This window comes from Cricetulus griseus, assembly GCF_003668045.3.
Source record: "Cricetulus griseus strain 17A/GY chromosome 1 unlocalized genomic scaffold, alternate assembly CriGri-PICRH-1.0 chr1_0, whole genome shotgun sequence".
In the NCBI taxonomy this organism is placed as follows: Eukaryota; Metazoa; Chordata; class Mammalia; order Rodentia; family Cricetidae; genus Cricetulus; species Cricetulus griseus.
In genome coordinates, this window is record NW_023276806.1 from 174,237,403 (window position 1) to 174,253,331 (window position 15,929).

Genomic DNA, 15,929 nt, shown 5'->3' on the forward strand with positions numbered 1-15,929 from the left:
ACCTTGAGTGACCACTTGATCACAGGTAGCATCAGGAGCCTGATGAACCAGAAGCTCTCAAGTTAGAAGTAAGCAAACTTTCATTTTAAGGGCTCAAGAAACTAAATTGCATTGGAAGTAAAACACATAAAATAGGTCGAAACTTACATAGGAAATTGAAATAAAGGGCAGTGCTAAAACAGTTTAGTTCAAATGTTCATTTTTTTAAAAGTATATAGAAAATGTCTAAGTAAGCTTAATTATAATCCTCATACCAAGAACCAGAAACACCACAACTGGATGAGAAAAAAAGGCAACTGACACTAATTAAAAAGCATTGGACTGCCTGATAATGACTTTAAATCAGTTATAAAGAAGTAGCCAGAACTCCTGGAATCCAGTTGCAGAGATGGAGGAGTGATGAGAAAAGGGGTCAAGACCAGGCTGGAGAAACCCACAGAAACAGCTTAGCTCAACAAGGGGGAGCTCATGAAGCCCAGACTGATAGCGGGGAAACCAGCATAGACTATTCCAGACCCCCTGAAGAAGGATGTCAGTGAGGAGGACTGGGCAGTTTATGTAACCTCTGGGAGTGGAATTAAAGGTATGTTTATATCATTTCTTCATCAAATTCAACAACTGTGGAAAACATGGATCAATTTTTTCTTATGTGACCACTTAGAAGAAATGGGCCAATTCCTATAAAGCCATAGATCACCAAAACTAAAATAAGATGAAGCCCATGACCTAAATTATTCCATTGTCCTCAACTAAAATTAATTTTCAGTTAAATTCCTAGTGAAAGAGAATACCAGCAGGCCAGGTGATCTCCTGGGAGAACTTTGTCAAACACTTAAAGAGTAACTGAAAGCCACAGGGTACATTCTCCTACAGGAAGGAGAAAGCCTGAGGTTCCTAACCTTGGTTGTCACCTTGACATACCTATGAAGACAAGAGGAAACTTCAGTTGAGGAACTGCCTTACTCAGCTTGCCCTATAAATGTCTATGGGGCATTTTTCATTGTTAATAGGGTGGGGCGGCAGCTCACTGTGCATGGTGGAACTGGGCTAAAGGAGAACAGTAGCCATCCACCAACCTCTGAGCAACTGGTAAGCGGTGTTCCTCTCTGCCCTGAATTCTCTTGATGAGGGACTATAACTGGAAACAAACCCTTTCCTTGTCAGTTTGCCTCAGTCCTGGTAGTTATCATGGTAACAGAGAGGAAATTGGAATGGGTGAGTCTGATAAAACTCATATTAGGACTGGGGCAAAGCTAGGTAGCAGACTGCTTGCCTTGCCTGTGCAAAGCCTGGGTCCATGCCTTATTCCGCAAAGGAAAACACAAAGTGAAAATCCACCACACCACACCACACCACACCACACCACATGTACTCATTTCATTACTCTGAGAAGAAAGCAAGATAAAAGTGTCCAAAAAAGGAAAAATGCGGACCAACATTGCTCAAAACACAGACATCACATCTTTAATAAAGTATCAGCGTTTTAAGAAAGCGGCACACATGAAGAGTTGTACATGGCACCTACCGGACTGAGCTAAAGTAAAATTCATGTTTCACAACATAAATATAAATATACTATAGAAATATAAATATATGACATTTATATGCTGTAAGTACCATAACATATAAATATACTGTATCAACAGTTCAAATTAGAAACAAAATTACTATGTAGGTAGAAATTTTATGGAATCTAGCAAAAGTTTCTATACCATAAACAGGACTTTGGTCAACTCATTAACTCAAAATTTAACTCAAAAATTAACAAAACATCAATTGCTTTTATATGTGTTAAAAGTGAATATTTTCAAAATGAGATTAAAACACAATACTATGTACATCTATGAAAAATGAAAAGTTCACGTATATACTAAAAAGATGCTCAGTATAATATTTTTGTGGAAGATTAAGAAAGCACTGATGAGAAAATCAAATAAGACAGCAAAAATAATAATTACTGTACCCATGGTTTGGAACACATCATTATTAAATATATTAATTCTCCACATATTGATTTATAGATTCAAAGCAATTCCTCTCAGAATAACATTAAGATTTTCTGTAGTCATAGACAAATATTCCAAAAGTTATATGGGCAAGTAAGGAACCTAATAAATAAAATATTTTGATCAAGAATAAAATAGGAATTACCACTATGCAGAGTTAAGGCTTACTGGTAGCTACAGCAATCAAGAGAAGATAACATGGGTGATAGAACATATGCCTGGACCAGTGGAATATAAGATGTATGACAGAGCACACACCATCACTGAAGGGAAGCTAGCCCTTCAACAGGGCTGCTTATTAGTCATCCTCAGACAAAAGGAAAGAAAAGAACCACAGCCTTAGGTGTTGAATATAAATTAACTAAAATACAGATCATCTGCATATAAAACTGGTCAATGTTTACAAAAACCATGAGAAAAACTTGGGGATCTAGGGCTAGCTGATTCATGGAAAGTGGTAAGAGCTGGCCTCATTAAAATAGAAACATCTCTACAAGTTCCCGTGAAGAGGACAAAAGAACAAATTACGGACAAGAACAAGGTATTTACTGAGAGTATATATAATGAATTAATTCATGTCCAGAATTAAAATAATTCATATCCATGTTCAAAGTGGAGCTAAAAAGAAATCAAAATGAGCAAAGCTATAATGTAGCATTCCACAGTTTAGCACTGGCAGATCACAAGTGATTACGTGGAAAGATGCTTGATATAGTCATTAGGGAAATTCTAGCTGACAAACATCAGAATGCACAAAATAAGATGGAAAATATCCTAATACCACATAATGGTTAGAAAAATGATAGTAACACACCTACAAGTTCTTAGGAAGCTCATCAGGTTAAAGGTGTGTAAATATAAAATTAATTGATGAATCGAATCCAAGAACACATCAGAAAAATCATCCAACATGATCAAGTAGGCTTCATCCCAGGGATGCAAGGATGGTTCAACATACAAAAATCCATCAATGTAATCCACCATATAAACAAACTGAAAAAGAAAAACAACATGACCATCTCACTAGATGCTGACAAAGCCTTTGACAAAATCCAACATCCCTTCATGACCTTGGGAAGAACAGGAATAACAGGAACATATCTAAATATGTTTAAAGCAATATATTGCAAACCAACAGCCAACATCAAACTAAATGAAGAGAAACTCAATGGGATTCCTCTAAAATTAGGAAGACAAGGCTGCCCACTATCTCCATATCTCTTCAATATTGTACTTGAAGTCCTAGCTAGAGCAATAAGACGAGAAAATGAGATCAGGAATACAAATTGGAAAGGAAGAAGTCAGACTTTCACTATTTGCAGATGATACAATAATCTACATAAATGAACTGAAAAACTCTACCAGGGAACTCCTACAGCTGATAAACACCTTCAGCAAAGTAGCAGGATACAAAATTAACTAAAAAAAATCAGTAGCCCTACTATATACAAATGATAAATGCAATGAGAAAGAAATCAGAGAAACATCACCCTTTACAATATCCACAAACAACATAAAATATCTTGGGGTAACACTAACCAAAAAAAAGTGAAAGACCTGTACAGTAAGAACTTTGAGTCTTTAAAGAAAGAAATTAAAGAAGATGCCAAAAATGGAAAGATCTCCCATGCTCTTGGATAGGTAAGATCAACATAGTAAAAATGGCAATATTGCCAAAAGCAATCTACAGATTCAACACAATCCCCATCAAAATCCCAACACAGTTCTTCACAGACCTTCAAAGAAAAATACTCAACTTTATATGGAAAAACAAAAAACCCAGGATAGCGGAAACAACCCTGTACAATAAAGGAACTTCTGGAGACATTACCATCCCTGACTTCGAGGTCTATTATAGAGCCATAGTCCTGAAAACAGCATGGTATTGGCACAAAAGTAGACAGATAGACCAATGGAATCGAATTGAAAACCCTGATATTAACCTACACAAGTATGAACACTTGATTTTCAACAAAGAAGTTAAATCTATACAATGGAAAAAAGAAAGCATCTTCAACAAATGGTGCTGGTATAACTGGATTTGGACATGCAGTAGATTGCATATAGATCCATATCTATCACCATGCACAAAACTTAAGACAATGGATCAAAGACCTCAACATATATCCAGCCACACTGAACCTTCTAGCAGAGAAAATGGGAGATACCCTTGAACAAATTGGTACAGGAGACCGCTTCCTGAACATTACACCAGTAGCACAGACATTGAGACCTACAATTAATAAATGGGACCTCCTGAAATTGAGAAGCTTCCGTAAGGCAAAGGACACAGTCAGTAAGACAAAACGACAGCCCACAGAATGGGAAAAGATATTCACCAACCCCCACATCTGACAGAGGGCTGATATCCAAAATATACAATGAACTCAAGAAGCTAGCCTCCGAAATACCAATCAATGAAATTAAAAAGTGGGGTGCAAAACTAAATTGAGAATTCTCAACAGAGGAATCTGAAATGGCTGAAAGACACTTAAAGTGCTCAAAATCCTTAGCCATCAGGGAAATGCAACTCAAAACAACTCTGAGATACCATCTTACTCCTGTCAGAATGGCTAAAATAAAAAACACCAATGACACTCTATGCTGGAGTGGATGTGGAGAAAAAGGAAGATTCCTCCTTTGCTGGTGGGAGTGCAGACTTGTATGACCACTTTGGAAATCAGTGTGACAGTTGCTCAGGAAAATGGGAATCAGTCTACCTCAAGATCTAGCAATTCCTCTATTGGGCATATACCCAAAGAATGCACATTCATACAACAAGGACATATGTTCACTGAACTGAACTCTGTAACTCAGTTGCAGAGGGGGAAGAATGAAGAAAAAAGGGGTCAAGACCAGGCTGGTGTAACCCACAGAAACAGCTGACCTGAACAAGGGGGAGTGCATGGATCCCAGACTGATGTCTTCAAGGCCAGTACCAGACTGATCCAGACCCCTGAATATGGATTCAATGAGGAGGCCTCGGCACTCTATTTATCCCTGGTGTAAGAAGGGACTTTGAGAGTCCATCCCACATGGAGGAATGATCTCTCAGCCTGTTCACATGGGGGAGGGCCTAGGCCCTGCCCAGGATGATATGACAGACTTTGGGGAACCCCCATGGAGGGCCTTACCCTCTCTGGGGAGCAGAGGGAGGATGAGGTGGGGGGCTGGTGGGGAGTTGGAGAGAGGGGGGAGAGGAAGAAGGGATTGACATGTGAAGCAAGCTTGTTTCTCATTTGAACTAATAAAAAAGAAAGAAATAGTTCACAATAAAACATTAATTTGATTGTATTGAATATACTTAAGAAATTTGGATTTACTAATTATCAAAAGGAATTAAATGAGAAAACAAGCCAGACTGCCCATATAAAGACAGACTAGACAATCTAAAAACAAAATCTAAAAAAAGTAAGTATACCTTCATTTGTGTCAATTTTATAAAACTTATTTAAGAAATGACTTGAAACTAAGTAGTATTTTCCTATTTTTTTGAAGGACAAGTTTCTTCCCTTGAAAACATTGTATTTTAATAGGTACTATAAAACATGTCCATATTTGTACTCATTCTTATGCATTTTTTAAAGAGAAAGTTCAAAGGATTAGTTAGTGTCAGCTGAAATATAAGTTCATGGAGGCAGCGGTTAAAACTGACTTATTTTTCTGTAGTAACAAATGAAAACTCACTCATAATTCAGATACTTAATTCGGAAAGGAGCCCATCTAGTTAGTTGATGCAGAAGTAATTATTACTTTGTGAAAATTTAGAGCTATTTTAGCAGGATGGAGAGGAAAACACCAATCTATTAATATCAGGCTGGAATTAGCTAGATGGACAATTTTAGCCCACATGCTTTGTTCTCTTCCAACTCTCCAAGAACCTTAAGAGAAACCCAAAGCTGTTAAGGTAGGCCAGCTCTCCCCTCAATCCGTGGTGTCCTTGTTTGTCATCTAGGAGCCGTGCTGGCTGAATGCAATGGAAAGGAACTGAACTGACAGGGCAATGAGCACAGTCCTTCCTATATAGGAAGCTGTCTTTTTGGAAGAAAGATAAGAATCACAATGGAGAATCATTCCCTTGCCTGAGAGGGTTTGGAGCAGTTCCCGGCTATGTAATGACTGGATTTCTTCCCCTGAACACAGCAATGGGAGTTGGTACTAAGCTGAGTCATATTCCAACTTAAACAGAGCTGTTCCACAAGCCGGTTTATTTTGTGCATGCATGTGTATACATGTGTGTGTGTACATGAATGTGTGTATGTGTATGCTTGAGGGGATGTATTTGTGTGTGTGTGTGTGTGTGTGTGTGAGAGAGAGAGAGAGAGAGAGAGAGAGAGAGAGAGACAGAGACAGAGACAGAGACAGAGACAGAGACAGAGACAGAGAGAGTTTGTGCCTGCAGGGGCTACACTTGTGTGTGAAGATTGCATGTGTGTGTATGTACACGTGCAAGAGGCCAGAGGTTGCCACAGATTGTCTTCCTCAGTCACTTACACCTTACTTTGTGAGACAGGCTCTTTCACTGAACCTGGAGCTCACTGATTCAGTTTGATTGTCTGGCCAATGAGCAGGGATTGGGATCCATCCATCTCCACCATCCCTGTGCTGGCATTACAGGCAACTGTTGGTATACAGTATATCAAACTCAGATATTCGTGTTTGTGTAGCAAGCCCTTTACTAACTGACCTGTCTCCCAGCCTCTCAAGGACTCCCCTGATTAATGGTTTTTGTAGGATTTGTCACAATTGGAAGCTACGATTGAATGTGTCTGTGGAGAAGCACCACACTGCTGATTCTGAGGGTGAAGCATGATGGTATTTTACACGTAGTTTAACCAGCTTTGCATCCAAATTATTCAATAGTTAACCTTTTTTTCTGTGGCATTTGAAATACAACTATATTGGGTTACTAAACAGCACTCCTCCAAATTCTATTATTAGACTCCAGTAGTAGGTGGAGACTTTTTTTCTGCCATGTAGCCTGGTACTGAAGCTCTCAAACGGCACAGCTCTATGACAGATTCACAGAGCACAATGACTTTGGTATTTTAAACGATTTTGTGAGAAGGGAGTTGCTTTTATGTTTAGTGGGTGTATTAGCTACCAAGTTAAAAGGGCTAAGTGATTTCCTTCCTGCAAACAGAAAGGGCATTCATTTCACACATGCTCAAATCAGATCATCCTTTCTCCCCTGACACCAAGGAGAAATGCTCTTGGCCCCTTTTCTCTTCCTAAGGGTCATTTGAGTCAGTTGAAAACTCCTTCCACTTTTCTTCTACTTAGCTTCCAATTATAACTGACATGTAAAGAGATGTGAAGATGTATATAGTAACAGATCCACAGCAAGTACTCATACACACACAGCACTCAACTCGAAGAGTATAGAAGCTTGCCATAATGCCAGCACTCAGAATGGTGAGGCAGGAGGATGAGTTTGAGGCCAGTCTGGACTGGCTTATATACCCAAATTGTTTCTTACCACAAGCCCCATTTTAAAATAACTGCACTTAAATTTCCCCTGCCAGGTAGGATTGACCTATATGTAAATCTGGGTAAAATGTTGAATATAAGCAAAGGAATTGGAAAGCAACTTCATTTTGACAGTGCAACATGATGTGGTCTCTCTCTCACACACACACACACACACAGAGAGAGAGAGAGAGAGAGAGAGAGAGAGAGAGAGAGAGAGAGAGAGAGAGAGACCTAACAAAAATTCTCATATAATGTTTGAGTAGTTTTACATTTTGTGTTTGTTCATAGCTATCCTTGGCCAAATGTGTCCAGTAGGCTACAGGTTGGGATAGAAAGTTTAAAATTTTGTGTAGCAGAGAAACCTGGTGAGATTCAGAAAGATGTCCAGCTCCTCATATTGACCTGGGCATCTTAAAAATCTGAGTACAGACCTGATTTGTGAAGAGAGGCTTGATATAGGTAAGTGAAATGAGCACATTGATTCATAATCCTCAGAGATTGTAGTAACGAAACACAGAATATAAACAGGCAATTCCAAGCTCTCAGACAACCCCAACATTTGTGAAATTCAGACAACTGTAAGGTCTACAGGCATATACAGACAAAAGCTAAGCTAAAATTCTTGAAAATTAAAAACCAGATGAAAAAAAAAAACAAAAACAGCTGAGATTGTCTACAGTCCTAGGGTCTTGAGAACAAATCATTTAAAAATAATAGTGTTCAAGACACACCAAGAGAAAGGACCCTCATAATGAAACTGACTAAAATCCTCCTAGGTTATCAAATCTAGCCCACCTTCATTTTATGTTGTCCAAGAGTGAAGTTTGTTTAGTTTAAACAGATATAGAGAAAAAGGAAGATGACTTTGTTACATGAAAGCATACAAAAGTTACATTATTGTGTCTACAAGTAAGGATTTCTTGGAACATCATCTGACCTTCATATATCCATATATTCACTTTGACTGTGGTAGCCTAAGAAGTAGGTGTGAAGAAGCTGGGGTGCCTTTTGAAGACTATCTGCCCCCTTTCAGCTAGCGTTTGCCAAGCTGCACTAGGCTGTTAGCTGAAAACCCCGGCACACAAATGCCCAGAGAATAAGGACACACCAGAGATCAACCCTGTCTCATCAGAGCTCAGTCCAACTTCAGATTGGCTCCATTTTAGATTGGATCCTAGCAACTGACAGTGACTCTCTCTGCCTGGAGAGGTAGTGAGTGTCTCATCTGGAGAAAGACATCACCATGTAGAAGACCTTTAGGTTTTAAATACATATTTTGCACACATTCCAGAATTCAGAAAATTATACCATCCTTGTGTGTCTGAGCTGACAGTGATGCACAATTGGCTGAACCAGCAGCCCCCAAAGCAATCCCTTAGCATTTAAACACTCAGTAGTAATTCATGTTATTTAAAGAAAAGAAAAAATATATCAGGAGAAATGGTATTACCCCAAAGCACTTTTCTTGGGAAGAAAACATAAATTATGTGTCCTGAATAGTAGCGTTCAAATGAAATACATGAGAGTTTTTAATGTACTGCACCCCATCTATGAATTATTTTGTAGAAAATGAAAATGAACAGAAACTGACTAGCACTAAGACATTCTGACCAAGTGGCCGCTGGATCTCAATTTTCAATGATATACAATTTCAGGCATTAGCATTGGATCTTAGCGTCTGCCATCCAGAGAACCCAGATAAATATAGATGTGCAAAAAATTAACAGTGGGATGCTGTAAACTGCACATTCTTGTTTGTACATGTCTTGTAGGGCATAGTGTGTTGATCTTAGTGATTTTTATTTCAAATGAGAAGAGTAACTTAAAGGAGCCAGAAAGCCGAGAAATGCAGTCTTCACAAACTAAAAAATTGTTAGATTTATTTAAGGAAAGCATACTAAAGCTACGCATCTGTGCCTAAGTAAATTAACTCTCAGATGTAGCACACAGGGTAATTTTAATTTACAGTCTATCACAATTTGCAATACGTGTCTTACTGGTGTCAATGCAATATAATCTAATTGTGCTAAAACATTAGATTATATAATAATTTTATAGGCTACATCAGTTGTGCTCTAAAGTGGTAATAAGTACAATTACAAAAAGAAAGTTAAACACACATTTGATTAAATTGGTTACATACACATTTTTACATACATAAAATTGAATTTTCTAATTTTTAATTTAACTTAGTAGTTAAGTATATTTATTTTGCTTTTATAATAGGAACCCAAAACATTATTTCAGGAAGTTAGAGTTATTGTTAAAAGAGCTTTTAGAATTAGAGAGAATTTTTCTTAACTTAAAACAAACTTTTAAAAAGTTTAAATATTCTCTACCACTCTTGCTCCCATTAGTGACATGTGCTTCCATTCAGGGCCCTAAAAGTTTGATCATAAAAAGGCTGCTAATGTGGCCAAGTAATAAACCATTAGGAGAGTCTGCTATTTACTTTAAGTAAATGGTAAGTACTCATTTTGACATTACCTAAATATTTTTTAGGAATTGTAAGGATCCTCAATTACAGACTTCATCTGTGTAATTTACTAATTCAAAAACAAGGCTTGCATTCATCTAAGACTCTATTTAAAAAATCAAAACTCTTCTCATACATGCAAACAGTCCATTTTTAAGCAAGCCTCTGTGTTTGTTTATACCAGGACCTGGGACATAGTAAGGATCACCTGGGACCCTCATCAGTCATGTTTAGTTAATTGTCTGCTTATAGAATAAAGCGTGTCTTTTAAATACAGGCTCCTTACTAAGCAGCAAAATGTTGTTGCCTTCGAAGGAGACATGAAGTATTATTTACAATTCTGCAATATTGTTTTTCTCTGCATCCTATCTGACTTCAGCTAAAAGACCAGAACCCTCCGAGAGATATATTGCAAATGAAACATCCTTAGTAGGTGGGGGAAAGTCAGGCTTGAGGTCACAGAGAACACACAGAAATGACAGGGAGGTGACACTCTGCAGCATCTCCTCTGGGAGGGACAGTGAACCACATGGCCCCTTTGAAACGCCGAGGAGTTTACTCTCCTATCCTAGCAGCAAATATTACATTTAGAAATGGTTTCAGTCAGACCACTGCCTTTTTACATAAGGATCTCTTTTAAGAACTCACAAACATCCTCAAAGTGCAAACGGCTGAAGAACATAAAAACTTAATAACCTACCATTTTCTTTGCACTCTTCTGGAGGTTTAGCCTTTTTCGCAAGTCGTGGATCCAGCCATGATGTTGTCTTTGTGTTATGGCTGAAAAGAAAAGAGATCACTCTGAAAAGACACATACTAAAAGGAGTCAAGTTTATTCCTTAAGAAAAAAATAAGCTGGGTTAGTCCAACAAAATTGCAATCGATACACTTAATTTGCTTACTGGTTCTAAGTAGCCCTGAAGGAGGTGTAAGAGTAATTGTGCAAGGCAGCTGTAAATTTGGCAACCTCAGCTCCCTGTCCTCAGAGCAGCTATTTTTATTAAAATCAACTAGAATGTTGCCAAGTTAACCTCATTGAAAATGCAGAACTCATCCGGAGCGAAAGGAATTTATTACAAATACAGGATTCTCCAGTTGGGAGAGCAGAGTCCTTACTCTCTGACGCTGTTTCCTGCCTTTTGCAGACGCAGTATTTTCATCTTAAACCACGCTTTTCATAAACAATTGTTTCTGTTAACACAGAGCTGGTGGAGGCAGTACAAAAGTGAGGCAAATTAGAGCATGTTCCGGGATTCCTACATCTTCTTCAAAAGTGATTAATAGCAATTTCATTTACTCACATTAAGCTATCTTACTCCTAAATACTTTCATCCAAGCAAGGAAGGTAATATATATATATATATATATATAATATATATATATATATATATCTGCATTCTAATGTTTTTGAAATGGGATTTCTAGGAATTAAAAAAAAATCTTGTTGAGGAGAAGAAAATGTTTTCTTGTTCTTACTCCAGAAATCTAGAAGCAAAAGAAACATTCCTAGAGGAGAGAGACTTTCTTAAAGGGGTGCTGGATCCTTTGTGTTGGGGTCACCTGGTGAACTTATTAGCAATATATTCTGGGTCTTCCATGAATCAAATCCTGATCTTTGTGGGGGAGGGGAGTATGACATGGGGGGCAGGGCTGGTGCAAATCTCTGTCATTGAGAATCGTCCCAGTGAAGCTTATGCATTATAATTCAAGTACCACTCAATGGCTCAATTGGTCAGTAGAACTAAGAAGTTGACTCTGTACAGCTGGATCAAGGGAGCTCATGGGACAATGGACAAATAAACAGGAATTTAACATTCATGAAGGCTTCAAGAAGAGAATAGACAAAGTAATGGGTACTGGGAAGTGTGAGATTTACACAAGCAAGAGTCAAAAGAGCAATGAAAAGAACACGAGAGAAAAAAAAAAAAAAAAAACAGGTTAGTAGACATTAGGTCCAGATCACAACCTACTTAGTGGAGATTAGTGGAGATGGAGAACTGTGGAGATCAAGATGTTCACAAGGACATACATTTTCTCTATTCTTCTCTTTGCTTATAGCAAAGCCTCAGACATTTGCAGATGTAATGGAAGTGAAGACCAGAAAACTTTTCTACAAAGTACAGTCATTAGTCAAATTATGGAACTCTTTTCTACATCAAAAGGGAGATTTCAAGCCAGGACCAGGGGAGGGTGGAGCCAAGATGGACTGTGGAAAGTCATCCTGAGGCATCAAAGTGTTTTTCAGACAGTGTTTTCTAGATGGGTGTTCTTCCTGTGCTTACAAGGAGATCACCTCTGATTTGAGAAGATTGTTCTGCTTTGCTTCCTATTGCTGTGACAAATACTATGCCCCAGACCAACCATTAATCAAGAAAATGCCCACAGGTCATTCTGACGAAGATAACCCTCAAGTGAAGTTGTTCCCTCTTCTCAGGTGACTGTAGTTTGAGTCAAGTTGACAAAAACACACAACAAAAATTCTCAAAACTAACCAGCACAGACAGTAGGATCTGTGAATTATGAAAAGCCAGATCCCGAGGAAAATATCCTTTGCCTTTTGTCATTGATGTGAGGCAAGGAGAAAATACCATCTTTAACTTCCCTCAACTGCATGAACTCTTCAGTGATGGATGCATCTGAATGGAACTCTACTAGTTCAGTCAGGTACTGCCTATGACCAAAGCATCCAGCATCCAGCCAGTCTGCCAGCTTTTCCTGTCCCCCAATTTGACTCTTGTGGTGCCACATTACCATGTTCCAAGAGGACTGGAGCTATTGTGGACATGTTCATCTGGCTCTAGCCAGATGTCAATGTAATCTGAGGTTTTGAATATCCTGAATGCAAGGAACAGCACACCTGCAGTATGCCACTATCATTTTATAATAGAAGAGAAGCACTTGCCTCCATGAAAAGTGCACAGGTGCCTGTGTTGGGGAGCATACACATATGTTAATATCCATGTTGTTTCAGGTAGGGGATACATTGGAAGGTAAGCAAGGGACAGAAACGACCCCCCTTTTGACCCACACTTGGCCTTTCTCAGTTCCTTATCCTTTTTGGAGAAAAGTAATTTCTAGGTTCTTTAGACATATTCGTAAAAGCAAATATATCTATGGATATGTATTAAGGGGCCATTAGTATGCCTCTATGGGAGTCAAATTACCATTTCTCTACCACACTAGCACAGGTCTCAAATACCTGCTAATTTGGGAGAGAGCTGTGAGTGTCCCAGCTTTCCTGAGTTTATATAAAGCATTTCATTACAGAATGAATTTTTGGGTTGAACTAGAGTTAGCAGTGTGTCACTTTAATACATTTTGACAGATTGAGTCTCTTAGAGTTAACAGTATTTTTAGCTGTTCCTCAGAAATGATTCTGGAAGAAATGTGGGTAGTAGTTACCTCCAGTAATTGTCTTAAACATCACATGAAGACACAGCACAGTAGTTTTCAATAGTGGCTCTCAGCATCCTTGTAATTTGCATGCTCCTCCAGATGCCTTACAAAGGGGATATTTTTAATGCATTTGGGAGACAACACACTAAATAGCTTTCCCACTCCCCTTAAATTATGTATTTTAAACCTTAATAATTCCATTTGAGGATAGGATTTAATGCTGGGCAGAAAACTACACAAAATGAAATCATTGAAGGTTCCTCCACCCCAATCTGAATGCTGTCTTTTCTCAAATTCAAGTGAGGCATTTCTTTTCGCTTCCCTAGCTAGGGCAGATTCAGGTGCTTGGCATCAATTTTCTATATCCATCCAGGATGTGTGCCACCAAAATGACATGAAAAGGAAATGCTAGTGCTGTAGAATCTTATACAGTGCTTCTACAGAGGGACTTATTCCTACTGTGCTTTAACTGAGATGGACCTACTAAGGTTCCATTTGCACAGACAATGTCCTTATTCTGTGGAGTAAATGGAACACATATTCCCAGGAGCTTTGAAGCATAGCAGTGTCTTGATTCACATGTTTCTATAGATGAAGCTAAATGATTGTGAACATAATCCATCAATAGCCATTCATCTTTAGTTGATGCCACATTTAATCATCTTGATGAAAATCTAAAACACATGGTTTGTCCTATATATCTACCCCAAACTCTAATGTTAAAACTACACACCAAGGACTATATTAAATCAGAACAGGAATTTCATTAAATGTGCAATTCTAGTTTAAATTCATATCAAGATAACCTGGAAGACACACAGATTGACCTGCAAGTGGATTGGGAATACCCAGACATCTTGCGACCTTAACCTTTGCCAAGCTGACAAAGCAGCAGGTTAAATAATAACATCTTATGTTCTCACATGAGACATGCTTCATGTCAACTGGAGAAGCTACCGATAGTACCATAGACATGCTGCTGCAAAGCAGAGACACTGTCTTGCCCTTCTCATTGTCCATTCTCACCTTTTGCTGCTAAGCAACCTTTGTGCTAAAACCCATTAGGTCCTCTTTCCGGATGCAGAAGCAAAGGGTGACAACCTGGGGGTAACTGTCCAAGATTACAGGTAGTACGTGGAACTGAAGGGACTAGTGTAACTCAGGGAAACCCCCATGTGTTTTACCTTCTGAAAGAGGTGTGTTGTTTCTAAGTCTGTTTTTCCTAGGAAGATGTTTCCCTCCTTCCCTCTGCTGGTTGTCAGGGATCTAGTCCGATGTCCGATTCAGAAGAACACTTTTCATACTATTTATATGGATTGTAATCACTAAATTCCTCTGGAAGTGCTGATTGCCTCGTACTTGGTGGGAATTTGGTACATTAAATTGCATGTACACAGAGGTTAAAGAGAGCACTTGGGGTGAGGTGGCACCAATAATTCCACTAGAAAATCGTCCTTCCCAATTAAATTCTCTGTTCACGTCACTGGCAAATTAAGCTGCATCCCTTCAAAGCTGACCCTCCACCCCCAGAATAAAGGACTTTAAAGAACTTGTGTCTATATAATTTGGTAATTATATCCAGTATCGTACTAAAATAATGGTTGGAATTATAGCTCAGTGGCAAAGTGTTTGTGGAGTAGGCGTAAAACCCCCGGTTCAATTCCATGCACTGTCAAAAAAATAAGTTAATGAGAACATGCTATCAGCAGTATTCATTGGAAGCAAAGCTTAAAAATTTCCTGCAGTTCATACTGTGTTTTCTTCCCCACCCCATATTTCTCACTCGTCTTTTTTTCCGGTCAGAATACAAACCCTGTCTTTAGGTATATAGAGTGAGTCCTTAAGAGAAACCCACTTCAATCTGAATTTAAAGTTAGGGCAGGGGAGGAGGAGAGGTAGAGGGAACTGGGACTGGCATATAAAACAAGCTTGTTTCTAATTTAAATAAAAAAGAAGTACATAGAAAAATAAATAAACAAAAAATAAAGGCATGGTTTCCTCCCCATTCTCTTTCTGTTAATACCTTTCCTTCTATTCTGTCTTTCTTCATATATTGTCACCTGGATCAAAACATTGTTTCCACTACTGTATGAATTTTGGCACTGTTCTCTTTTACAATTTAAATTTGGTGGGTATGCTAATACAATGCCTCTTCCCATTGTCTAGAAAAAGTTCAACAGAGGTTGAGTCAGTGGTTACTTGGAATGTGTGACAACATTCAAGTTTCAAGGGTTCTCACGGTATAGATTCAGAATAAAAATAATAAGACTGTTGACTATGCTTTATTAAAATCCAAACAAAAATATTTTAAGGCATATGAATTTGTTCCACCCTATATCATATGAATAAAAATCTCAGGATAGTCTCATTTCTCAAAGACATTATCTTCCTTTTATATTATCATTCAAAAGAAGAAATAGAGGCTCAATATATATATATATATATATATATATATGTGTATATATATATATGATTGAATATATGTAATTGATAATTAACTTTGGAAATTTTTGCTTTAAGATGCTATTTCATACTCAGACATATGCCATACCCATATGAAGCTATTATCAATAACTCTT

The 15,929-nt window shown here is 38.1% G+C and overlaps 1 protein-coding gene across 1 annotated transcript in view; it reads right to left on the reverse strand.

The window, feature by feature from the left end:
- Magi2 (membrane associated guanylate kinase, WW and PDZ domain containing 2) overlaps nucleotides 1-15,929 on the reverse strand; it is a 1,367,305-nt gene that overhangs the window by 425,223 nt on the left and 926,153 nt on the right. Inside the window, 1 exon segment of the mRNA XM_027393460.2 lies at nucleotides 10,655-10,734. Within this exon segment, the coding sequence (XP_027249261.1) occupies nucleotides 10,655-10,734 (80 nt within the window).